This window comes from Rhipicephalus sanguineus, chromosome 4 (assembly GCF_013339695.2).
Source record: "Rhipicephalus sanguineus isolate Rsan-2018 chromosome 4, BIME_Rsan_1.4, whole genome shotgun sequence".
Taxonomy (NCBI): domain Eukaryota; kingdom Metazoa; phylum Arthropoda; class Arachnida; order Ixodida; family Ixodidae; genus Rhipicephalus; species Rhipicephalus sanguineus.
In genome coordinates, this window is record NC_051179.1 from 53,056,418 (window position 1) to 53,082,848 (window position 26,431).

A 26,431-nucleotide genomic window follows, 5' to 3' on the forward strand; every position below is an offset into this window, starting at 1 on the left:
TACTTTGAGTCCGCGTTCGATAGTTCTTTTGCTAGACGACAGAGTATACTGTCTATGGTACGGCTCCCTTGTTGGAGTGAACATGGCGCAAAGCGGAGTAGAAAAACTTCCTAAATATAGTAAAGTAAGAGATCGTAAAACGAGTTTCCCAGCGGTGCCTTTGTTCCCTGAAGGTACTGTCAGTTTGATGACACGAAAAAGCATCATTCCTACGTCTTTGCGGCCAAAGTGGTGCCATCGATGCTCGATGTTTTCGGCTTGCACTCCTCCTTAATTAATAATAAGCCTGTGTGGAATTACACAAATTCAATTTATGAAAGCTTACGCGTTCCTGCCGTATATTTCTGTGGGCTATAACTGTCGTTATGTGTAAATCGAGTGCTGGCTGAAATCGTTATCTAAAGAGGCTTCACCAGTGATAAACCTTCCGATACGACGAGTCTGAACAAGGCAAAGCGGTCGCGAAGATGGACTGGAGCTTATCATCATTAAGCAAACAAGGGGTGCCTTAGCCAGTAGACAACGCTTTGACAAAGGTTATTGGGGTTTATCTTCACCACTCAACAAGCAAACAAAGCACGCAAGTAATTAGCCAAACAAGCACGCAGTCACGAATGCAAGTTCTCTTCTTGGCTTCTGGCTAAGTCTTCCTTAGCTTGAACATCCTTTACGATAGAGTACGCTACCACCAATCAGACGTTGCCCTGGCGAGCTTACCACGTAACGCCGCGTACTGCGAACAAAGGGGAAACGGCGTATGACTTTCCTTCGTTGGGCTGAACACGTGTCAGCGAGTTAGACATCGTCGTTAGGCAAGGCAAAGCAGGTATATATGCAGTATAGTTAGTGTGGCGTAAAGCACAGCGTGTACTTACTGCAGGCATAGCTGGCGGGGCAACAGTCGTACTGGCTGGTGAACTGCGGCTCGCAGTCCTCCACCGCCAGGTGGCACTTAGGCTGGACGCAACGCTTTAAGCCGCGAATGCAGTAGCAGTAATTGCAAAAGTTGGAGGAAAGCATGGCCGACCCCTCGGCGTACAGCGAGGCTTCGTCCAGGCATGCTGAAAACACACGGGGCAATGCGTGTTGCGTGTCAACCGCGGCTGCAAAGCTTGCGTCGTGCGGTAACAAAGTGAATGGGCGCGGTACTGTAGCGATCAATATTAGTGTGAATAAATTATTTAGACTGTATAGCCAGCGCGCAATACACAGACCAGCTATACTGAATTGCATATATTGTTTCGTATGGCCACGTGGATCGTCGTATCTTTCCAGCGCCTATAGATGAAAACTGGAACAAAGTTTTTTCAGTAATGATGGTATGACGACCCGGCATGTAAATCAGCTATTAGCGAATTAATAAAGCTGATGCCGTCAGCCATCTTTCATGTTAATTACTGCCTCCAACCTTCGCAAAGCAACAACACGGACACAGGTGCAGTCAAATATGAGTACCTTGAAATTTGCTCCTCTAGAATTGTAAAAGCTTCGATCAGTCATCTGAGAGCAGCTACACTGGTCAGTTAATGCGATTAAGTTGATTCTAATGGTCTGACAAAGAAGACAGAGAAAGTACAAGAAACTTGCGTTTAAAGGACCTGGTCTGACCAGTGCACGTGCCAACGTTTCTGTGTTAGAAATGATCTTACAGAAACCGAATACTTTAGCTGCTAAAGTAAGCGCGCTGTGCCAGGTCAAAAGAAGTTCGCTTGAGCATAACGTACGCGAACGTCTGAGGGCTGACTAATGTGTTTTCGTTGTAACTGCAGCGTAAGGGAATGGAAAAGTCGTGGTCCAAGGAGCGGCTCTTCTATAATGTACGCTGCTTAGGATGGAAATAAGTATACGTGAAGTGCGCCTCAAACCTGGGCCCGACCATTTGGGTCGCATGTTCCTCCCCAAGGAATGACTAATGACACTTCGAAATCTGTAACGTAGCAACAGTTTCTACATGCAACAATTTCTACGTGCACTTGTACTATAGCGGCCATTTCACTTAATATTAGCTTCAGTTAGGTTCATTGCCTACGCTTTCTTTTGCACTGTTAGAGGCCGTAAGTATGCAAGATAGGTAGCGTTGCATTAGCTACAAAATAAAAGTAGTGTTAGAATCTAAAAAAAAAAAAAACGTGTACATTAGAAGCAGCAATTACTATATGTTATTAAAAACGGTGTGTCCACTTAGTATTATACGTCGGCAAATCTAAGTGGCACTAACGTTTTGCTGTTAATCACAATTCAGCAGGCCGCGGATGACTTGTTTCGACGGAGGGGTATCGTTAAAAACACAAGAAGGAAAGCTGGTTGGCTGTGTATTATTTGCACAATAAGGAACTACGCCGCCGAATTAGTTCTGAACGCTCCACAGCGATGCGATACGTATCCTTTTTCCCACGCGTTGCTCTTGATTGATTGATTGATTGATTGATTGATTGATTGATTGATTGATTGGTTGATTGATTGATTGATTGATTGATTGATTGATTGATTGATGAGTGAGTGAGTGAGTGAGTGAGTGAGTGAGTGAGTGAGTGAGTGAGTGAGTGAGTGAGTGAGTGAGTGAGTGAGTGAGTGAGTGAGTGAGTGAGTGAGTGAGTGAGTGAGTGAGTGAGTGAGTGAGTGAGTGAGTGAGTGAGTGAGTGAGTGAGTGAGTGAGTGAGTGAGTGAGAGTGTTCATGGATCGACCAACCCAAGTACTTTTAGTCACTGCGTTGAGTATGTTTGCTTACCTGTGAGCTTCCTCAAGCTCCGAACACCTGGGTACGTTTCGCATTAGCGATTGCGATTACTTCAAATGGTCTAAGCATTTGATAAAAGTCGCATTCTATATATGCTATGTCATTATGTGCTCTTCGTTATTGCATTTGCAATTTTTTTTATCTGCCTGTTCTGATTAACAGTAATGGCTGAGCAAGATGTAAGACTATCCCAGGAAACATGCGAACCGACACTGCGAAGCAACGCACTAAGAACTTCGTAATCTATGTACCTTTCATTCAGAGCGAGCCTATATATTGGACCTTGACTCGTTTCTAAGATAAACAAGTGCAGGGATTTTGTCGACACTGCACTTGGTGGTTATCAGTTGACAAAGGCGAGCGCGCTTCTTTCTGTGCAACTTTCGCAAAAGAATGCCTTCGGATTTTGCATTAGAAAGACGATAAATTACTTGGGGAGCATGTCAGCGCACTGTATCAATAAAATTGATAAACATTACAGAGAACACTGCTTTCTATTTTATTTTTTTCCCCGCAGCTTTCCATCGTTTGTTCAACGCGCGCAGCCATTCGTAGCAGCCGAGTGTTTTAATTATGTTACTACGGGCAACTGCCATTGATAAGGAAGGCGTCTGCCGTGCCTGAAAAGAAGACCACAACCCTTGACCAGTGTTGGCTGTCAACTTAAACCGGTGCGGCATCTCTCCTAAATATATCCGCACGTAGCCTTCCGTCGACGTCTCCCTACGTAACGATATCCTCACCCAAAGCAAATTCACTGTGTGCTGTATAACCAGACATTCAACCAGTCTTCCAAACATACCCAGTCATTTAACAAAGACTTACTGCTGGAGTGGCGAGTGGTGGGCCGTGTGCGTCGGCATAGCGGTCCAATGGGATTCGACAAACTTAATGAACCAGTAAAATTTGTTGCTGGGCTAGTTGGTGCATAGTTAAAATATAAGACGGTGGCGCAAAAGGGGACAAGGACGAATACAAGAAGAAGAGACGTATACAAGCGCACCAGCGCTTGTACAAGTGCGCTTGTATATACGCCTCTTCTTCTTGTATTCGTCCTTGTCCCGTTTTGCACCGTCGTCTTATATTTTAATCAACCAGGGCCTGCTTTTCTTTTTTTGTCTGGATCCCCATCTAAAAGTTTGTCTTCCGCACGGCTTACCACGACGGGATGACATTGTGCTCTCACTTGACACCCACGGCTAGCAGTAGCCTTTAATTAATGCCTATATATAGCTATAAGTAACCGGAATGGCTATAAATCAAAACTGCGAAGTCTGTGTGGGTCATGCTCGAGAACTGACAACCACCCCTTGACGAAAATTAATTTCTTGCATCCTGGTACCAAACATAGAAGGCCCGAAATGCTATAAAATCGCTAGTGTGTTTCGTTGGAAGCTACAGAACTTACTGAAGAGCTATAGTGTGCGGGTTGTCATTTTTCTTTTCTCTTCCATTCTCGTCACCTTTTCTGCCCTTACCGTTTCCCCCAGCTTAGAGTAGCCAACCGGGCTGTTAACCTGGCTAACTTCTTTCTTTCTTTCTTTCTTTCTTTCTTTCTTTCTTTCTTTCTTTCTTTCTTTCTTTCTTTCTTTCTTTCTTTCTTTCTCTTTCTTTCTTTCTTTCTTTCTTTCTTTCTTTCTTTCTTTCTTTCTTTCTTTCTTTCTTTCTTTCTTTCTTTCTTTCTTTCTTTCTTTCTTTCTTTCTTTCACGCGTTCCGCCTACTTCTCCCATTATTGTCTTTTACGCAATGATATTTCGTTTTGCATCGTGTAACAACTACAGCCCGCGGCCGGATCAACGCCCTGCGAAATTTACGGCGAATCAAACTATATTATTTTCCCTCCATACCAGTCAGTTCCTGCGCACGTGCGCGCAGTAAGTCTCTGCAAAAGATAAGAACTGGCATCGCCTATCTTTATCGCTCCGTGCCGTTACATAACCGTTGTTTTTTCAGTCATTCGAACTCTCTCACGAGCGACTCGCAAATGGCCGTGGTTATTGCGTGGCGCGATCACTTTCGAGTCTCGCTGTCTCTCTTACTAAGTTTTTTTCTTATTATCTCTCCACATATTTGACGACAGAATACTCGCGCCTTCATACTGGCTTCATGACGTTCTTTTTCTTTTCTTAGTATTGTTTTTTTTTCTTGCTATTTCATAGGGAGAGGTGTGACGTGACCGCTATGTTTCTTCTTCGAATCCCGTCGATGCAGCAAACACGCTTCATTTGCATTGATTGCTGCTCGGTTGCCGGGGCGTTATCTGTGCTGCGTCATTACTCACAGGGCCAAGGAAAGAAAAAGATTGAAAAGATTAAAGATTAAACAAAAAATTGAAACGGACATGTTATCGCTTTCCGAAACACGTTCGGGAAACTGGAAAGAGCACTTCTCCCCATTGTACTCTCCCCTCTCTTTTTATTTTTTTTTCGTTGCTTCACTCACGGCCGTGGCATCAGTACGAGTTATTAGTTTTCCTCCCATTTGGATACTTTCCAAGCGATGCCGCTAGTCGGTGCCGCGATCTCTCTCGCGCCGTTTTCTGCTGTAATGGAGTCGGTCAGGCATGAAACATTCGGACCTTCATTTCGTCGAAGCATGTTTTTGCTACGTTAAACCATAGTACCCTTAGTAACCCGCATTTCTCTTAATTCTTCGAATGTTCGCGGATTTTCTATGCTATATATATCTTAATACCGATATAATCGACCGGCCGTTAGGTGAAGCTGGAACGGAACATGTTAACTTATGAATATAAACTAGCTGATCACATAGATCGACGACCTTTGTTTTTTTTTTTAACAATTGGTTATTTTGTCCGAACAGTAGCTCCAATGGCGTTTGTCGTATATGGAAATGAATGCCTTGCTCTTTGCCTGTGTCCTTTTTTTTTAAAACCTACTTCGTGGGGATTACTGCAAGGTACAAGGTCTGAGTCTAATTAGCACTTTGCGAGGCATATATAGAAATAATGCCCTGTTGATGTTTTGGCGCTTTTGGGGATCAAATTTATTGCGAATTATGTTATCCTATACTACATGGGCTTGCTGAAAGGTCATTCAAGAGTATGGGCATAGAAGAGATGCAGAGAAGCCTCTATAGGAGTTAAAGCGTGCGAGACTTTGCACTATTGCTGTTAACTTGGTTACTTTCATCAGCTATATGGCTGATATTTTAGTCCTCCACAAATGTGGATCTCTTCTCTATATACGCAATTCGTTTCGAGTTTCGCCATGTTTATTTTTGTTTAGACTCTGGCGTATTCTTTTGCAACTGCTTGGTGGAAACGCTTTCACGGGTCATCAAGTTCATATCACGAAATCGAGTTTTGAATCGTACGTTTCAGCCAATCGCTTATGCCGCTGATGTGGGCTTAAATTTTCGTGAAGGAAGAAATTTAAAAAAAATGGGAGAAGTTAGTAAAATTGGCTGGGTTTCCCAATGCTTAAACGAAGCTGCCCGCTAGCCTTCAAGTTTACACGGCTTACCTCCGGAGACGGTGTTGAGGTCCTGCAAATCAAAGCTGTGATGCAATTCTATGGGCATTGGCGTGGATGACACGAACATGATGCTGTCCCTGCCGTCTCCTTGCAAAGCGTCCTCGACGCTGTTCACTGGCTCGTCGTCGGTCAGGGGCTTCCTCACGGGTGCCTCGACCTCGTTCGGCGACGCCGTACCGGCGACGTACCCGGCATCCGCCAAGGCTTCGTTGCTGTCGAAGGGTGATGTTGTCGAGGAAGCGACTGTAGTACTGCCCCCAGTGGTCGTGGTGGTTGTGCTAGCGTCTACAACTACTTCCGGCCCCCCTTCAATGACGTCAGGCCTCTTGTTTGAATCGGAGCCCTCGCCGAAGGGCTCTGCAGGTGTCCTTGCCTCTAGCTCCGTAGCGGTCGTAGTGGTGGAAGGCGCCCTCGTAGTTGGAGTGCTTGCGTCCATATGTACGGGTCTTTGCACCGCGTTCGGTCTGCTGGCCGATGAGTCGGGACGGTGTTGTCACCCCGACCTTGTCATGGTGGTCACTTCCCGAAAGGTCCATTAAGGCTGTCGTCGTCGTCTCCATCGGAAGTGATGTAGTCGCCGTTGGAGTGATTCCCATTGCCGTCACGGTCACGACGACGTCTTCGGGAGTGGTTGAGGTGCCAACCGATTGCTGTTGCGTCGTTATGGTCGGGGTGAATGTCGTGACCGGGCGTCGAGCGGTCGCGGCCTCGGACGGAGTCTGGATTGCCGCTTTAGTTGCGGTCGTCGTCGTCGAAGGCAAGTCGGTTGTGATGGTCGTGACGTCGACCTCCGCGGTCGTACTCTGTTCAGTGTGCTCTACGATGACGCTGGGTGTCCTTGCAGACAGTTCGACTTTGTCGATGCCGCTGGCGTGCGGCCGGTTGAAGGGCCTGGGAGCGAAGCTGTACCTGCGAGTAGGAGTTGTGAAGGGCCTCCTGGTTGTAGTGGTGGTAGTCGTGGTTGTGGTAGTGTCGGTGTCGTAGTCTATGGTCGCCGGGTAGTCATAATAGTCGTCGTCGGTCGGAGGTGGAGGAGTTGTTGTGGTTTCGGACTTCTTATCACCTGTGGGAAGAAGCGGCAACCTGGCGTTATATAGGTGGAATTACCAATAACAGCAAAAAAATGGTCTTTCCACTTTTTAAGAAATGTTTCGCAAGTTCTAACGTTGCTGTTTTGCTCACAAAGACGTGCTACATGCAGGCAGCAGATCATGCAAGTGAGTTCTTCCTGGTATTAATAACTTCGTCGCGAACAAGCTACTTTTTTGCGCATTTGACCACGGGAGAGTGTGCTACGGACACCGCCATTGCGCCGGCGGTTGATCCGCAAGGAACTCTCCAATTTTGAATGGTTGAATGGATGCTCCACTTTGCTGTAATGTGACGTAAGGGATCGTAACGGCATACAAGACCAAGCGTTTGTGTGTGACACAACGTGGTTATAAACAACTGCTTAGCGTAACTGAGATCAGGAAGGTATAACTAAAAATAAAAAAGGTAGAAGAAAAGAATAAGAAAAGCCATATCGTCGTTATTGGAGTTCATTGGAGTTATATCCCTCTGTAGACACCCCAGAGACCCAGAGGCGTTCATACGGGGGAGGGGAGGAGGGCATGAGGGGCACCCCCCCCCTGTAATCACCTAAGGGGGGGGGGTGTGCAAAGTATGCCCCACATTAAGGAGCAACAGTCGCATCATTGTTTAAAGAGCAGGTTTTGACCACGCAGGTTTTTAACGATAATGGCGGCCGAAGGGCCCTGATGTTGCACCCTGAAGTGTTTACCTCCAATCTTTACTCCCGGAAAGCCATGGACTAAAGGCAGGATCGCTTCATTTTCTTTGTGAAACGTGTTGTTTCTTGTACTTCATCAAGGGGGGGGGGGGGGGTTTTCAAACATTGCCCCCCCCCCCTATGCACAGGGGAAGCCCGCTCACGCCTATGCGCAGACTCCACAAAATAAAAAAAATGTCCTGATATTCTGCATGAATGCGCGGCAGGATATTGCACAGTGACATTGCACAGAATACTGCACAGAGACAGAATACATCGCAGGTGCCCGTGTCGTGTGGCCGCTTCTTTTTCAAGGCCGATTTTAAGAAAGCTGATTCCATAGACTCCTAGGAGTTGGATCGACTCTTGCCCCATCGTGGAGTCAGTTGCGATCCACTTTCTCACGTGATAATCATGCAGTCGTGTAGACGAGGCTTACCACTGCAGAAGACGCTGGGGCAGCACTGTCCGGCCTCCCTAGCCGTGAAGCATCCGGGCGCCGGCGTGCCAATTGTCGGGCACACGCGCAGGTAGCAGACCAGGACGCCCTTCTGGCAGGTGCAGTTCAGACACGGCTCCGGGGTTTCCACCGAGTCGCCGTGCTCGTACCGCTCCGACTTGTAGAAGCAGCCTGCGGACGCAAAAACACCCCCCGGAACTTGTATTGATGACATGCTATGTATAGCTAATGTGCGTAGCACAATATATGTGAAGGAAGAGGATTGCTACTTGCCCCTTTTAGACAAAAGACCCATGTGTCCTCTACCGATAACCTTGCATGACCATATCTGATTTACATGAGAACTCGCAGGTTTTCGTACGGGATACTATAGAATCACGAAGAACTGTGGATGTAAGGCATATGAGAAATAAGATACTGACTCAAAATAATACACAGAAAAATGAAAACTAAAGGTTAGATGGGGCGCCGAAGGAGCCGGACAACTTTGACACGCGTTTGCTTTTATTTGAGGCATCTCTCTTTAGCCATTGTTTAATGCGGGAGATATGACATCGCTGTGCGTAATAAAATACTAGGTACGGCCCGTTACTGCTGAGCGTTTGCTCAGCTGGTATACCGATAGCTGCTCACTGCAGTGCTTAACGTCACCCAAGTGCGCTTACATCTCACTTTGAACACAGCTTGAACAACTTAAACTGAGCTAAAGCTAACCAACTACCTTCACGAGGGTGCCGATGTGGGCTTATTGGTTTGTCATAATGGAATGGCTTGAAGCGTAGCGCAGCAGAATACAAGGAAGCAAGAAGACTGTTATCTGGGGGTGTGACGTACCAAAACCGACGACCAAAACTATACATCATTATGAAGCAAGCCGTAGTGGAGGGCTCCGGAAATATCGACCGTATGATGTTTTTTAACGTGCACTGACATCGCACAGTACACGGGCCGCTAGCATTTCGCCTCCATCGAAATGCGACTGCCGCGGCGGGCATCGAACCCGGGACTTAAGGGTCAGCAGCGGAACACCGTAACCACTGTACAACCGATGCGGACACGCGTTAAGCTTCAATAGCTATAACAACGTTTGTCTCTCTTTATCTCTCTCTCTCTGTCTCTCTCTCTCTCTCTTTTTGACTCGTCCGTTACGGCGCTGCAAGTCATTCCAGTCATTCGAACTGCCTCCTTCCGAAGCGTCAATAAAGGCTGGAGTCCTTCACGTCTTCGCCCAGCACTTCCAGTTCTTCACTTTGTCATAGTTACCCCTGGCTAATAAAGAGTTCGGAGATGAAATTTCGCGCCTTCGATAAAAGACCAAAATAAAAACAACAGCACTTCTCTCCGTTGTTCCGGCTCGCTTGATTTCCTGCAAAAGAAGCAGAGAGAAGGAAAGCAGGGGAACAGGTAATGAAGCGTGGTCGAAGGCAAACTGACGAGCCCGGAATTGATTAAACCATTACGGTCCGGTGGAGCAGCGCCGGAACGTCGATGCCTTGGCACAGGCCGCGGGGGGAGTTCACGCGGCGTTGAAATATCTGCCGTCGTCCATTTTACGGGTTGGTGCGCGCACCGGCGTTCAACTAAATTTGTCACTGTCTGTGGATTAATGCTGCGCTTCGGTACGTGACGAGTCGTTTAAGGTTTTTTTTTTCCCCTCTCACCTTGTTTAATTTTTCTCCCGATTACTCACGAAGAGCAAACATTCCCGCGCCGTTGGTTACTCTAGCGCTCGACTGGGAGGTGAGCAATTAACGTGCAGGCGCAACTACACTCATAACCGTTCGATTTTTCACTTTCGTTTAGGGCCGTTTCGACATGACGGCTGCGTACTTATATGACTGTGGAAACGTAGAAGATTGCTTTTTCTTGCGCCTTCTCACTAAGTACCAGTGCAAATTAGGATGACTGCTTCTCTAATTCTCTTTTTCTCCAATAGAATGTAGCGATTAGTCATGGCTCCTTATTGTTCTCATTATATAATTTGCCAAAGAGCGCGCAGTGCACTTTTAGGTATGTGTGTATAACCAGTTCTGTTTAACTATGCCCAGCGGTGATTTATTATTCCAGTCGTTACTAGCTAAACTCATCACTCATCAGCAATGAAGACCCTTTTGATTTGTTGGTTGAGCATTCTGGAGATTATTGAAACTTCCCTTAAGCATCCGGTGGAAAGCCGTGCCTCTTGCTGAAGGCCGTGTGTATGCGGTCACCTTCACTTGAACGGCCGTACAGTAAAGATATCAGCACACTTCTTATTGCTTTGACGCTAGTCTCGCGTCGAACGATTTGCGTGCGAACTTAGTGGCGTAACAGAAAGGCTTTTCTACTTCAGCGCATAAGCGATCACGTGGCTGCGAAGCTGCATCATCGATATTATACAAGGGTAATTAATATGCAAGGGTTGTTTTGCACCAACAGCACGCGTAAGTCTTAATTCAAACGCATCATATTTTCTTATCTTAGTCTATGGACCCTTAAGATGCTCCCAGACTAATTCCTATCCTAATCTCGCTTTCATGCAATGCCTATTCCCGAGTGACTTTAGCTCACAGTGCCCTCGCTGCGGGGGAACGTGCAATCTAGAGCACACTGCTCTGGCGGTGCGCCCCGTTACGTGGGGACAAGGACCTCACAGAACAAAAGTGTAGCTCGGCCCTCAAGGCCTCGGAGTATCATCATCTACTTTGGTCTGTCCAGAGAGCCTGCGATGCGGCGATCAGGCTAGGCTCTAACTGTCCCCACATGGGAGCGCCCCGCGGTGTCACCCTAAGGGGTGGCACTTCTCAGGATGATTTCATAATAATATCTGGGGTTTAACGTCCCAAAACCACGATATGATTATGAGAGACGCCGTAGTGGAGGGCTCCGGAAATTTCGACCACCTGGGGTTCTTTAACATGCACCTAAATCTAAGTACACGGGCCTCAAACATTTTCGCCTCCATCGAAAATGCAGCCGCCGCGGCCGGGACTCGATCCCGCGACCTGCGGGTCCTCAAGATGATTTCAATCAAGTTCTTCGTACTGTACTGTACCATATACGTTTGGAAAAGATGCGTCTGTCTTTAGTAGGACATAGTCATGGACTTTAGTGCGTGTATTTTAATGCGACAGCGTTAAGGAGCTCGTTTCGCAGAAGTTCCGGTGTCGGTGTCGGTGTCGGCGTCGTTGGTTGTGAGCGAAAATCCGAGATAGATGCAAATAAATAAATAATAAAAACATTCTGTCCGAGTGAGAACCGAGCCCAGGCCTTCTGCGTAGCACGCAGATGTTCTACTACGGAGCCACGCCAGCGCTTGAAACTGCTTCGTAAGAAAAAAAAAACGCTATATGAATGTCATGTACTGGGAGTAGTCATTAACTCATGTGATATTTGCGTGGCAGAATCGTAAAATCCCACCAGGCGTCAAAACATGTGCATTGTGCAAATAGTGAGTGGTTTAAAGCTGCCCACCCATTACAAAGTGTGCAGGTGCGCACCATACATTACGGACGCGTAGTGGGTACATCGCCCATTTGCAAAGGGAAGAATTACGGCGTAGTGAGCATTTCGCAACTGCACTTGCAATAGGTATTCTAGGATAGTTTGAAACGGCCAATGTTACGCGCACAAACGTTCCTTTCCTTGCGGCCCGGTTTAAATCGATGCGCACGAGGCCCGATTACGCTATCGCGTTTCACTTTTGAAGGCTAACTTCAAGCGTCCTCCAAGTTTCTTTGTAGTAAAAAATCGTTGTTGGTTTCTCAAGATGCTTCTCAAACAAGTTTTGTTTGAGGGGCCTTTGCGTCAATGCTTTGTTGCGCGGCTGCCAGCAGCGGAAACTTGTGTCGCGAATGAAGTGTCAAGTATAATCGGTTGAGGAAAGGAAATAAGAAACATGTTTCAACTTTGTATGGTTGATCTACCTAAGTATCATGCCGATCTCGAAGACATCGCCTAGACAGGCACGAACACTGCCGGAGACACTGTTTCAGCACTGTTCTTGGAATAAGACTGCATTATCCAATCGAGGCAGAAATTCAGAGGAAGCTGGAGGGTTGAAGTGACGAGGAATCGTTTACCAGGGAATGTTCTCTGCTCGAAACGTTGGATCCAGAGCCATAGCAATTGCACGCGGGGTTTTTAGCCTTTGCAATGCATGTCCAGAAGGAGCAGGCTTCGCAAAGGCTGTTTGTAGCGATAGCCAAATAAATAAATAAATAAATAAATAAATAAATAAATAAATAAATAAATAAATAAATAAATAAATAAATAAATAAATAAATAAATAAAGCAACGCACTTGGTTATATTGAACTTAATGACAGTATAACGGCTTGCCATATCTAACCCCCGACACGCTTTCATTTTCATCATCTCTCCGTATTAATATCACTTTTACATCTTCCTCATCATCCGTACATGTTATCACTAGTGGAATGTCTTCACTTGCGTCGTCATAGCTCGAGCTTGGCTGGAATATATATATATATATATATATATATATATATATATATATATATATATATATATATATATATATATATATATATATATATATATATATATATATATATATATATATATATATATATATATATATATATATATATATATATATATATATATATATTACATATCGAGAGAGAGAGAGAGAGAGAAGGCAGAATGTACATGCAATATCCAATGAGGATTGCGTGCTCTTCCGCGCTCCAGACCTCGGGCACTACCGCGGCCGCTGGATGAAAAAGCGCACCCGTGAGCTTTTTCATCCAGCGGCCGTGGCACTACGAACAGGACGTGAAGACTTCACGAAAGAGAGCTTGCTTCGTTTCTTTCTTTTCGTGCTAGTTATTTTTCGCACTCCTTTCTGTACAGCGAAGGGAGAGATCGCGATAGTCCTTCCCCCAGTTCCTTGTATAACCGCTATTGAAACGACCTTTTCTCTCTTTCGCCACGTCATCCACAGATGACAGCAATTTTTCATGTGCTACAGGGGAAACGGAGCAAAGCTCGGTTGTGTACAAAGGGCCGTGGTCTGTAGGGAAAAGAAAAAGAAAGTGCTAAAAGGGAAGGGGGTGGATACATGAAGGACTTGCCGAAGGAAATGAAAGAGTACACCACGCAGTACTAACAGCTCTGCTGCTCGGGGCCGTGGGATGAGAAGGTGGTGTATGAAAGGAACACGGCAGTTTTCATTGCCGATTCGGATCTGGCCGATGATTCGCGCCGTGTAGACGACGACAGCGGAGGATACCCGGGGGAGATATTGCTAAAAGCACACAACGAGACGCGACGGAAAACGAATCGGAAGCAAGGACGGCGTTCCAAATGAAGTGCGGAAGCGTGTTCTCTGAGCACTATGGTATGACTATACCACATCTGTATTTTTTCTTTCTCGCGAGTTTTTGTTTTCATAGCCCGTTCTTCAGCCAAGCTAAGCTCTCAGACATTTGGTGTCTTCGTCTATTCAGTGGTTTTATTTGCAGATGCGGACTTTCTCAAGCTTAGTTGTTTATTTGTTTGCTTCCATGCTCTGTATCTTTATAAATATCACGTTAAAGTTCTGTGAAACAAGCTCAGTGCTAAAAATGTTTTAAAAGAAGCATTGCTCTAAAGGGTAAACGAAGCCAAGTTTGAATAAACATTTTTCTCGTGTGTATATCTCCCGTTCCGTATTTCTTAGGAACCGAGCTAACTGAATGGAACAATTTTAGCAATTTGCGGACAAGACAACCAGCAACGCAAATGTCGTATGCAGCCGACGAACCATGCCCATCTTCGTCACAAGATACCAGTAACATCCTAAGCAAAACTGCTTAATTATAGGGAGCCTACGGGCTGTCAATGTCGATTGATATCACGAGTCAAGGAGAGTTCCGAGGTCAACGAACTCGCGGCCATGATTTTGCTCCCGCTGTCCGATCGGTGTCTTGTACGTAAATCACTGACGGACCTTTTTCTTTGTGTGCGATTTCTCCAGCCTCTATGGCACTCCAAGGGAGTGTGGGCTCATACAGTCAACCGAGGGGCGAGGGGGTGGTGGGGGATGAAGTGGTTGTGGAGTGGCCTTCACCGCAGCATCAATCAACGACCCGAGAAGGACAGGGAAGGGGATGGAATGGAGCGATGAACTGACCCTTGCAACGACCAATTATGGCTTGCTCTGGAAGCCCGTGAAAGGAAAAGTGAAAGAAAAAAAAAGGTTAATTGAGGAACGCTCCCACTTTCATCATCCTCTTCACATTTTTCCTTCTCCTTTCAGACATCCTTTCGCTCCCACGACCATGCTCGGGGCGCTTCCGGCGCAGCCCTTACCGTAACGAGCTCTTCTAGTTCTATACATGCAAAAAAAAAAAGAACAGCAAAAGTAACGCGCCTCCGAGCGAACGACAACGGGGCGCGCTGGGTCGCATTAGCAAAGATTTACGGTAAACAGAGTCGCAACGTACGACGCCCACGCCGCCGCCGCCGCAGGCAGCCCGAAGTGGCGAGGCTCTTCGAGCGTTTGGGGAAATGGCTCGGCAAGAGTTAGCGAAGAGTGGTTCCTCGTTTCCGCCAAGGCGAAGAAACCCCGCCCGCGAACCCTTCTTATAACGCGCTTCTCCTTTCATCCGGTTGCGCACGCACACACGTTCAGTGGCTTCGGCAGTGGCTTTGGCTGCAACACAGCAGGCGTGTTGCTAGATGAGCCGGCAGCGCTGCGCCTCGCCTCGTCCTCCATATGTGCGCGTGTCGGCGCATTGCGAGGAAGCTATCTGTTTATCTGTCCGTTAGGCTGTTCGTTACTGCGCGCGTGGCTGCGCTATGAAAAGTGATGTTTGCGCATCCCTCGAGATAGCAGCGTCAATACAGAGCGGCAGGCCGCCCTTCGAGAAACACCCGCACGCGCACGGGTGACTTCTGGAATTAAATTAGGGAGGCCGAGGAAAGACTCCTTTCTCGTGGAACGATATGCCGTTTACTCAACATTCTGTCTCTCCTTTCCCTATTCCCTCTCTCTCTCCCAGCGGCGCCCGCAGCGTTAACCTGGCGTTTGCTCCCGCGACGGAGTCCTTCTTCTCGGGACCCGAGGCGAAGCCGAAGAGGGAGTTCAGATCGGGCGAGAAAGCGAGTCTCCCTTCGTCGGGATGAAACGCCGTAGCCGAGGCGATGGCCGCAGATGAGTTGCGAGCGAGGAGTACTGCGTGGGCGAGGAGCGGCAGTATGGCGTTCTTAAACCATGCTGCACAAACAACAGATGTTTTAGAGCTCAGAATCGACTCCGGTATCTTGTACGGACATATCGCTCCCCATTTATGATCCGGTTTCCAACCTCATTGACTGAGTTTGTGAAGAAACAGGAGTGCTTGGATAATAAGCTGAACTAAGAGACAGGAACTTATAAGCGAATAAGCGAATTTGGCCGGCGTAGCCTAGTTATGGACGGCAGTTCACCATGGTGCTTCAGACCAAATTCAGCTACGCTGTTTGCTCACATACTGCCATTACTGGTTAGCACTAGCTAATGTTCCCTTGTATATTGGCTAAACAATGACTATTGTTAGCATGTATTGGTTATCATCATTATTACCAACACTGCCACCACCATTATCATCAGCATCAGTCAAACAGCGCGCACTGCAGGGCAGGAGCCGTTCCCATATTTCACCAATTAACCTGGTCCTGTGCTAGTTGCGACCAAGTTATATCAGCAAACTTCTCTGCCCACCTAACATCTCCTCTGCCCACCTAACTTGCCGCACTTTGTGCCGCACCCTGCCACGTGTGCCTTGTCTCGAAATTCAGCCTGTTACCCTTAATGATAATCGGTTATCTTGCCTTCTCACTGCGTGCCTCTCCCTTGCCTATGTCTTCTTGATTTCGAACTGGATACAATGCCGACTAAATTATTGCTAACTTTGACTAGTAATAACTAACTACTGCCAAATGTCCGATAGTATAGTCAATTAATTGCTAGTGTTGGCTAAATAATCGAAACTGTTGGCTATGTTGCCTTTCTTGGACGTTAGGTGGTACAACAGTAACATCTTCATTCAATCTCAATTCATTGCTTGAGTTGTCTGCCATACTTTTCAAGGCGAGCGCCCTAGATGCCTCATCAAGCACGAAAACTGACCGTCAGCGTCAAACACGAGTGACGCAAGAAATCGCCATCACGCGATTACGTCACATGATGACGTCATCACATGATATCATCGCTTGGTGGAAGGTGGGCTGATCCCGGAGGCAGTGCAAGACCTCGTTAGGTGCAGGAGGCTTTACGAGGATCGGGGCAGGGATTAGTAGGTCGACCGAGAAGAAAAAGCGGGAGATGGCTTTCGCCTTCGAGTCGTCTTAGGCGAATTCATAAGGGACCCTGTGAGTTTCGTTCTCTGCCTCTCTCTTTCGCTTTTTTTTTTTTTTACGATGGGACAGCGCATGCGCAGTTTCTCGAATACCGGGCCAGATGGAACCGCCTGACGTCCACTCCGCGGCGACCCGTCTCGCACGCGGCGCCACATTCCCCCGCTCGGACGTGATTCTACCCAAACGAGTGGCTCATATTTCACCGGCTGTCCTTTCCGTCTCCTCCCACCCACCCACCGTCTCTCCCTCCCTCGACCCTCTTCCTGCCGCACCGAAGACGAAAGCGAATCTTGGCGTATACGCGCGCCTTGCACCCGCAAGACAAGCGACGCGGCCTCGCAGGAACCGGCCTTCCGCGCGACCGAGAGGGAAAAAAAGACAGCGCCGCGCGCGTGCTCAGAAAAAGGGTATGCTACTTCGCAACGCAAAGAAGCGACGAGGAGAAGAGCATCGACAGGACAGGCTGTCCCTTTCTATGAGAACGCGTTTGCTGCGTGGTTTTCTCGTCCGTTTTCGTAATGCTCTGTCGTATTATTTTAGTTTCTTTTTACCCCTTCTCCGTCTTTGCCCTCTTCTCCTTCCGTCCAAGCCCCCGGGCCAGCAAATGATGGTCGCGTGGTGGTTTGGTCCGGATGTTGCCTAGATGGCCTCGCGATGTGCTCGCTGACTCGCCCTCCTCTTCACCTCTCTCTCTCTCTTTCTAACATAACTTTCTCGTGGTTCGCGGCTTATAACTTGCGTATTTCTTTGCGCGTGAGCTGCTGGAGCATCAATACCGCGTTCCTTGGTTACTGCTTTTGCTTTTGTTCCTACAGCGCCCCTAGTACAATAAAAATGCCTCCAGGCTTTCACTCTCTTCCACATTCCCACTCCTCCATTGACGTCAGCGGATCCATTTGGAGTATGGGCCCGCGCCATTTTTCACCCTGTTTGCTCGAAAAGCCTATGTGCGCGTGCTTTGTGTAAGCGGGTGCGCATATACGGAAAATACGGCTGCCAGACGGGGAGCCGCGTAGGCGTTCTGCTGTCCCGTCGGTGGTATTTTTTCTCTTGTCGCGAACGTTTTCTCTCTTTCTCCGTGTCTATCTCGCTTTGTCTTTCGCTGAGCGCGGCACCATCTCCTCGTCATGTCATCTCGTCGTTTTTACGATAGGTCGTCAACGCGAAGTAGCTACACGTGTTCGAGAGTTTCGTCATGAAAGGCGGCGCCGAAGCAGAAATTGTGAGCGATGTACGCGGCGAGAAGAAGGTGGAAAAACATCAGAGTTTATCAAAGGCGTCAGAGAAGCAGAACGGCATGCACGTAGACAGAAGCAGGCAGACGTTGATAGGTATACGCCTATATTAGATAGATTAGTGGTGCGAGCTTGTACGCATTCCAAAGAAACACGGAGGCGTGGCGTTACATCCAGCCGCACGCGAATGGCCCATGTGAACCGCGACATACGTCACGGCCCTGCACTGACCAATCGCGTGCGGTCACGTGCGGCTGAATGTAACGCCACGCCTCCGTGCTCATTTTGGAACGCGTACAAGATCGCACCATAGATATGCAATACATTGTAGTCTAAATATACATATATATATATATATATATATATATATATATATATATATATATATATATATATATATATATATATATATATATATATATATATATATATATATATATATATATAATGGGGTATGTTTATATAACATTAATCTATGAATACATATAGGCTGGCAGACGGACATACATACATACATACATATATATAGACAGACAGACAGACAGACAGACAGACAGACAGACAGATAGATAGATAGATAGATAGATAGATAGATAGATAGATAGATAGATAGATAGATAGATAGATAGATAGATAGATAGATAGATAGATAGATAGATAGATAGATAGATAGATAGATAGATAGATAGATAGATAGATAGATAGATAGATAGATAGATAGATAGATAGATAGATTTCCTCCACATTTATTGGCGTTGTTTTTCCGCAGAATTATCAGACTGCTGCTGTTCGGCACGCCACATTGACTAACAGTTGCTGAGTTCTCTAATAGATTTGATATTATTTTTCGCAATTAGCGCTTATAAATAGCAGTGTTCCGTTCACTAGAACTATGCAATAACCGAGCACAACCAACTGAAGTACGTGTAAATGTTTCGGTCACTCAGGAAGTTCTGTTAGAGCGAGTTGTAACGGAGGACTCCAATTATATGCATGAACTGTATAAATATAAGCGCAAACTGAAACTTACTTGGTGGTTTTGGGGTGGTGGGCACTTGTATATTTCCGACGGGCACTCCATATCCAACTGATGGGAAAGGAAACAAGGATAAATGATGTTTATTGAGACAAAACGGCACAATATATCGGCATCATTCAGGCTACCGGCTATCTCGACGCGATATCTTTATTGCTATCGCCCAATTTCAGCGAACCGACTTTCAGTAATTGATCGGCACTTAGCGAGAAGATGTAGGTTTGATCGGTCATGGTCTATAAGGCTTCTTTGATGTGACAAGAGAAACGAATATTTCCTTTGTAATGCTACGTCACTTTATAAACATTGATAGCTATGCGCTCAGGTGATCACAGATTTACTGTGGTGTTCTTGGAAGCGTTGCGCCAGGTTTTCACGACAGGGTACACCTGAGTCCGAGGTCACATTATTGCAGTTTCATAAAACTCCAGAACTATAATTTCGTGAAAACAGCGGCAAGTAAATTGCTTATAACTTGAAGTACATGATTATAGTCTCAATTGGAACTGCAAAGCATTGCGAGTACACCGGCAAAATCAGCAGAGGCATAATTCTCCTCTATTTGCGGCTCCACAGTGCAGAAAGAATTGTTAGCTGGGATCACGGTATATTAAATCAGTTAGGTTATAAGATTGAATAGAGATTTTAGGGATGAAGAAAGTCCCGCAAATTCAAAATTGCGATCCTGGGGCTGCCACTCGGGAACTGAAAGAAGTTAGGAAGTAGTGAACGAGGTTATCTGGTCGTTCGCACAAGCGACGGGCAGGGTTCTAGAGACGACCAGTATTAAAACGAGAGGGCTTAGGAATCTAGTGGTCTTGTTTCAAGAACAGCGGGATCTGGATTAGTGGTACGGCAGCCCCCAACTTTCTTACTTGTAATGTCTGGCCCATAGCATATAGTCATGCTCGCCCGCTGCGAGCAGTTTTTGTATTCCGTCACGGAAACACCGTAAAGGCGTTTGGAAGCTGAAAGCGATAAGGAGGAAAACGACGAAACGAAGAAAGAAAAACTGTCTTTTAAAGCGGTATTTCTGAAAAAAAAGAATCACGAAGTACACAACTAACACAGGGCTAACACCTCACGGTGGCTGGCGCTACGTATAGATTGCGTACGGGAAGGTTTGATAGACGTTTGCGAGGCGATGATATATAGAAAAATAGATCAGTATATACTACAGCACAGTGCGTCTAAACACCATAAGCGGCATTTTTGGTAGCGGCCGAAGGTAATAGCAGCTGGCTGCGGATGCGAGCTTAGCAAAATCCTTCAAGCAAGAGCTGCCCGCTCTCTGAGATGCTGCAGAAGTTCACAAACAAGACTTTAGCTTTTAAAGGGACACTAAAGGCAAATAACAATTTATGTCAGAGTGAAAACCCAATGTATGACAACTTCTAAAACGGCAATATTATCAACAGCAGTGCCCTACTTACCGAGAAATTAAGCTAAATGTATCACATGATGAGCGCCACGAGTGGGACATTTTCGAAGTGATCCCGATGACGTAGGGAAGTCGGCCTACAATAAAATCACTAGTAATCAAACTAGCAGCAGTAAAAAAAAAAACATTCCGAGCATCAAAAGACGTAATAAAATGCTGTTTCTTCGTTTCCGCTTGATTCATGGAAAACAAAACCTCCGTGGCGTTGCCATGGGGAACGGCGCGCGTGGTTCAAAGGTTCCGTTTTCGCCCAACTGCGCCTCGCCCGTCTCAGTGGTAGTTTCGGGATCGCGTACTGCCGCGCGTGTTTTACGCGCTCGTGAAAGTCGCTCTGACAGAAAGTTCGACAAAATGCCGCATGCGTGTGATATTGCCGGATGCCCGAATGGCACACAACGCCAGTGCTGCAGCAAGTGAACCGGTGTGTCTTTTTACTGGGTGCCGTGGAATGAACCCTTACGCTCGAAGTGGCTTAGAGTCATGCCATTGCGCCAGTGTGCTAAACTGTCAAAACCTCTGCGTGTGTGCTCGCTTCACTTTCGTACTGAGGATTACGAGACCAACCGCAACTTGAAGGCTTTGAATGTGCCCATCCGAGCAAGTCTCTGCCGCAGCGCCCGTTGTTGCTACTGTGGGTCCCGCTACTTCCGCTCGGCTGCTACTAGTGTCGGCGGCCGCGCAGTAAAAGGGGGCAACGTTGGGCACGGCAGCAGTGACGTATGAAAGTCGTATTTTCAGGCGGGAGATTTGAAGCGCGCTAACGCGATGCGGACCACTAAAAACGTGATTTTATTTCAAAATAAGCACTTCCTTGGCACAAAAGCAGCACTACGAGGTTTCTGGACCGCTATTTCAACAATCAACGTCGATTTAATATTTGCCTTTAGTGTCCCTTTAAGTCACTCGATTCTTTTTACCTCTCGACTCAAACTATCGGAACAAAGTTCCTTCCGTCCCATCTTGCGTAATCATAAAACAGCTCCATTCTCAGGCTTCCTTCTGTCTTGCCTTAGAGCTTGACCCGTGTTTTTTGAAAATCAGAAATAACTCCTCGTCACCTCGCCTCAACAGGGAGAGAGAGTAAGGTTGGTATGATCGGTATGATAGTAAGGTCGGTATGATCTAGTTATTTCTGTCCTGCTATACTGCGCAGGGGCTGCACATGACTGAGCACCACATTTTCGAAATATAGGGCTAGGGCCCCGATTCACATGTCTATCCATTTGGAAGCGTTTTTTCTTAAGGCCGGCCACATTTGCTGATGGCATTTTCACGATTAAGGTAGGCCGAAATTTTCTCGTAGAAAAGGCGTCAGAAATTTTGTGAATACGACACCTGGTTCATTTAAAAGAGGACAGCGCTTAATGGGCATTTTTTCTCTGGTTATGAAATCATGATTTATACGTACAGGGTGGTCGTGGGTATGCTGGCCATCTCGGTGGTCCAGGATTGTCCGCTAAAAAAAAAAAGTCAGTTGAAAATTCCAGTCAACTCCTAAGCATTTAGCACACGTTTGCTGTAAGCACCATATGACTTGTTGGCACATCAAGCTTTAGCAGACCGAATGTCGAATTGATGTAGCTAAATAAGTAGCGTAATTTGCCGCTTCGTGAGCTCGCCTCACAACTCACCGAGCCAAAACTATATGCTATTATCTTTGACCACTGTCAGCTATCCGACGACCTCTATTATTATCATCGATCTCAGCTATCATCATTATCCCAATCACCACCACTGCCCACCACAACATGTGCACTCCTATAGAAAGTGAATTTAAGAATGAAATGGAAGATTCCGCGGCTCTTGTATGCACGCACGCTCGCGAGTGCTGTGCTTGTTCCCAACCACTGATGTGATTCACATTTCAACGTGAAGATTTCAATTTTACGAACTGCTCCCTAGCACTTTGTTTTGTCAATTTATGCAGTGCTCGTTAGAGCTGTTGTTATTGTACTGTATTCGCTACTTTTTCTTCATAACTTTTTTTAACACCTATATTAAATAATAGCCATCACCGTCTTATGGGCATCGACAGCTTTCTGAACAAAGACAAAGGTGATGATGATGGTTATGATGTAAAAAAGTCACAGGTTCGACGCAAGGTATGAAGTAAGGCTAGCAGTGAAATCTTGCCCTCCTTTAGCAGCCCTCGTTTAGCACCCGACCTGGCGCAACTGAACAAAACACTGGCGTAAGGAAACGTGGCCGCTGCAGCGAGCGGAGCGACCTTTTTCCTGTATATCGCTTCAACGTAGACTGAGGGGTGAGAACACACTACGTACAAAGATATGAGCCGTTTGCATGATCCCTGTCAAGATAGGGCGCGCGCTAAGGCGCCCAGCCGCTCGTAGTACGATGTTGTTGCCGCCGTCACGTAGCCATCTCCTCCTGGACCCCTATGGGCGTTTCGCGTGACGGAAGACGGCCGGCGCGTTTTCCTCTCCTTTTGAGCCGCAATCGTCGGCAGCCCTCTGCACGCTTTCACTCCAGCATAGAACATACGACGCGCGGGGCGTTGATATCTATTTGGATTTTATACGGAACATCACGGCGACGCCGACGACGGCGGCGACGGAAAAAATGCGCCTGAGGTGTCAGTATAACAGCCATCGCTACAAAATATAACTTTCACATCATAAGCATCATAATCTTCGTATCGTTGGTTTTCCGTCTCCATGAAATATACATTTGGTACACTTGGTGTAGATTAATCGTTACGCAGCAACAATTCACCACACTGCAATCACTACAGACGGTAAAGAACGCTTCTCCATCGTTTTCTTCGTTAATAGTTCTGGAAATAATGCGAAGACAACAAAATTGTTTACACTTTGTAGCTCGTCGGCACTCACGTTTATTGCCTCCGTAAGGCGGGCGATGTACGTTGCTGGTAGTGCTCTCTGAAATGAAACGGTGCGAACCAACTGTGAGAATTGAACGAAGAAAACACTGTCTGCGAGCCTAACTGCGGTACTATGAAGCACTACGGTCATGAAGAAGGTAACTGTAAGGTGGAGAATGTGCTACTTATTGTTAGCTCAAAATACGTGAACACAAAATTGAACTATGCAAAATGCCCAGAAGCGCGCTTGTCTTCTTATATTCTGCTGTATTTCTTCGGGTTTCTGCATATACATATTCTGAGCTGAACAGTGGGGGGCCTTGTCGTACCGACAAGGAGGTAGCTCAGCACTTGTTCAGTATGTTCTTGAACCTACACTATGGCACACTGTCTGGATGGCGGACTTGTCTCGTCAGCTCTGATGCAACAACCCATGACAATGCGCGCCGTTATGCTTAATGGGAGGGGGGGGGACAGATTGTGCCCCCCACTAGTAAAGTGTTAATTCAATTGGTAAAGTGTTAAATTCTGAACTCGAACCTGTGGCATGTCGTTTTTTTCCCCACCGAAACAAACCACGTGACAATATGCTCAAGGATGCGCGTCTCTATGCATCGTATGTATGTGTCACGAACGACACAACGTCGTTGTCCTAACTGCTCATTCACGCCTTTCCCCTTCCCAAGTAAGGGGTAGCAAACCGGCGAACTCATCTGGTAATAAGCTCCCTGTCTTTACCGTTATCTCTGTCTCTCTCTTTCTCTGTCGTAACATGCGCAGGCCCCTTTATTGCCTGTAATATAAAACGATTCATTGGAGCTTTGGCCGTAAATGCGAAAGATATGCTTTAGCTATCAATAATTACCTCGAATTACCTTCAGTTACCTCGATAATCAACAGATGCCGACATTAAGCATGGCTTGTATAACACGCGAGCAAACACGATAGGCTTCAAACAAGTTGTATACTTTTTGCCGAAATGTACTGATAATAAAGCGGCCGAAGAAAAAAAAATCCCTAGACTTATTGCTGGCAATCCTACAAGTCCCGCTGAAGTTGAAAGCTGAGACGGAATGGTCAACGGGCCAACAGCAATATGTTCACACACACTTTCTTTGGGACAATTGTATAACATCGTTACGACTGCTGAAGACGTATAGCGCGTCGTCGGAGCGTGGTATAAAAGCCTGGACGGTCTAAGAAAACAGAGGGTAAGCCGAATGCATCGCGCTCAGCACTTCGCGTTCATTAGTTTTATTGGCGTGCTCCAGCGTCCAAATGAACTTACGCGATGGTGGCACTGGAATTTGAGGAACGGGATCACGCTCGCCGTACGGCCCTGCGAAAGAAAAGAAGACAAAAAAGGATAACATAATTTCCTGCAGTTTTCATGAGTGCTTCTTCTATTTCTTGTCGTTGTTTCTGTGAAGAGAGCCCAGTCACAGGATAAAAAAAAAGAAAGAAAAGATTAAAGCGCTTAACAGCGCTGCTTGCTTTTCTTACATCTTACTTGATTACGGCGTAACGCTGTTAAACACGAACACATTCTTCTTTCTTTTTTTCTTTTTTTTACCTTATGCGGAGAGAACGTGAGGTCTCTAGGTCTCTAACTTAATCGATGTTCCTGCCGAGAAGTACTCTTGACTATATTTTATTATTCAGTGACGTAAAGAAACGCGTGCGCCAGTCGGAAGCAAGGTACGTCGCTTCTTTGTTAGCACTGAGTTCGTTTGTTCGTCTCTTTGTTCGCTTATAACGAAGTCACGAAAAGTAGCTTAACCTTGTTTATCGAATTGTGTGGCGCGAAAGCCTTTTAAAGAGCGACCGCGATTTAAGAACGAACTGGGCGCAATTACTGCCATCCTCGAAATGTGTTTGTTAAGGGAACTGACGCGGGTGCTTCGTGCGCGCTCAGACTGCGCGTACACTGTGACGTTTCTGTAGCACAAACTGTGTTCTCCGCAGAACACTAATGCGTGAAAATGAGAAAGCTTTGATTGGTTTAGACAGCAGTGGGGACAGGCCACCTACTGCTTTCTCTTCGCTCGCAGTGGCACGCAGCAAACCGTCCCAATGTGTACGAAAAGGTCTCTCGAAGGGGCAGGTTATTTAATGTGTAAAATGACGTGTATAATGTTCATGCATGTTTCTTTTTGCATTACAAACGCAAGAGGAGCCATGCTACGCTGGAAAATTCATTTTCTTAAATGATTGCCTAGTGGAAACAGAATCAAAGACGCGTTTGTGATAAGTATTCATGCGTCGTTTTGTGCAAAGTGGCGTGCTATGAGTTGAACTATGAACACAACTTGTGCAGATGTGTGTCCGTGAACTCTCCGGTGAAAAGGCGAAAATGGGACTTTCAGTAATGAGCTTACCTTTGTTTTAAATGCGAATGCATTTCTTAGTCGGGCTATGTGAGGCATCCGGCGTTGTCCGCGCGCCTCTCAGCTCTCACTCCCTCTCTCATAGCAACAGCTGCGGGCGCGCGCGCTTATCCTCGCCCCTGACCGGAGCAGGTGGTGCGGGTGGAATAGTGGAGAGTGAGTGGAGAGGAGGAGCGCGCTCTGGCGTGTGAGGGCGCTCGCATCGCAGGAGCTCGGCGGAGATCCCGCGTGTGTGGAGAGAGTGTAGGAGAGAGTAGGTGCAGTGCTTCGTCGCTCCTTCTCTCGCCGTTCGCTCTCTCTCCTCCCTGCGTCACCGCCTCAATGCAGTGCGTTTGAAACGTGTTTGTAGCGTTTGTGCTGCCTTGGCACAGCCTGAAAACAGCGCGTTCCAAACGCGTTTGTGCTGCATTGAAGGCGGTGGCAACATCCCTGAGGTGATTACGAACGCACGTAGGAAGCGTTCGTTGAAAGAGGCGCCCAAAAGGCACACACTTGAGCGCGTCGACGTGTCCAGCTTTACGCCATTAAAATTACTACGCCGTGTACTCTCGGCGCAAGAAATGCATTCGCATTTCCTCACGATTCCCTTCGGGAAGGTGGGGGCATTTTAAAAAATTATTTGTTTCCTGTTTATTTATTTATTTATTTATTTATTTATTTATTTATTTATTTATTTATTTAGCGTCATCATTTGTT

The 26,431-nt window shown here is 46.6% G+C and overlaps 1 protein-coding gene across 1 annotated transcript in view; it reads right to left on the reverse strand.

The window, feature by feature from the left end:
• The window catches only part of LOC119391204 (uncharacterized), a 571,776-nt gene that overhangs the window by 289,077 nt on the left and 256,268 nt on the right, over nucleotides 1-26,431 (reverse strand). The window contains exons 11-16 of the mRNA XM_049415193.1: nucleotides 24,637-24,687; nucleotides 23,359-23,406; nucleotides 21,915-21,962; nucleotides 19,060-19,116; nucleotides 8,447-8,638; nucleotides 7,146-7,299 (exon numbers count right to left, since the gene is read on the reverse strand). Coding sequence (XP_049271150.1) covers nucleotides 7,146-7,299; nucleotides 8,447-8,638; nucleotides 19,060-19,116; nucleotides 21,915-21,962; nucleotides 23,359-23,406; nucleotides 24,637-24,687 — 550 coding nt within the window. The remainder of the gene's footprint in view (nucleotides 1-7,145; nucleotides 7,300-8,446; nucleotides 8,639-19,059; nucleotides 19,117-21,914; nucleotides 21,963-23,358; nucleotides 23,407-24,636; nucleotides 24,688-26,431) is intronic.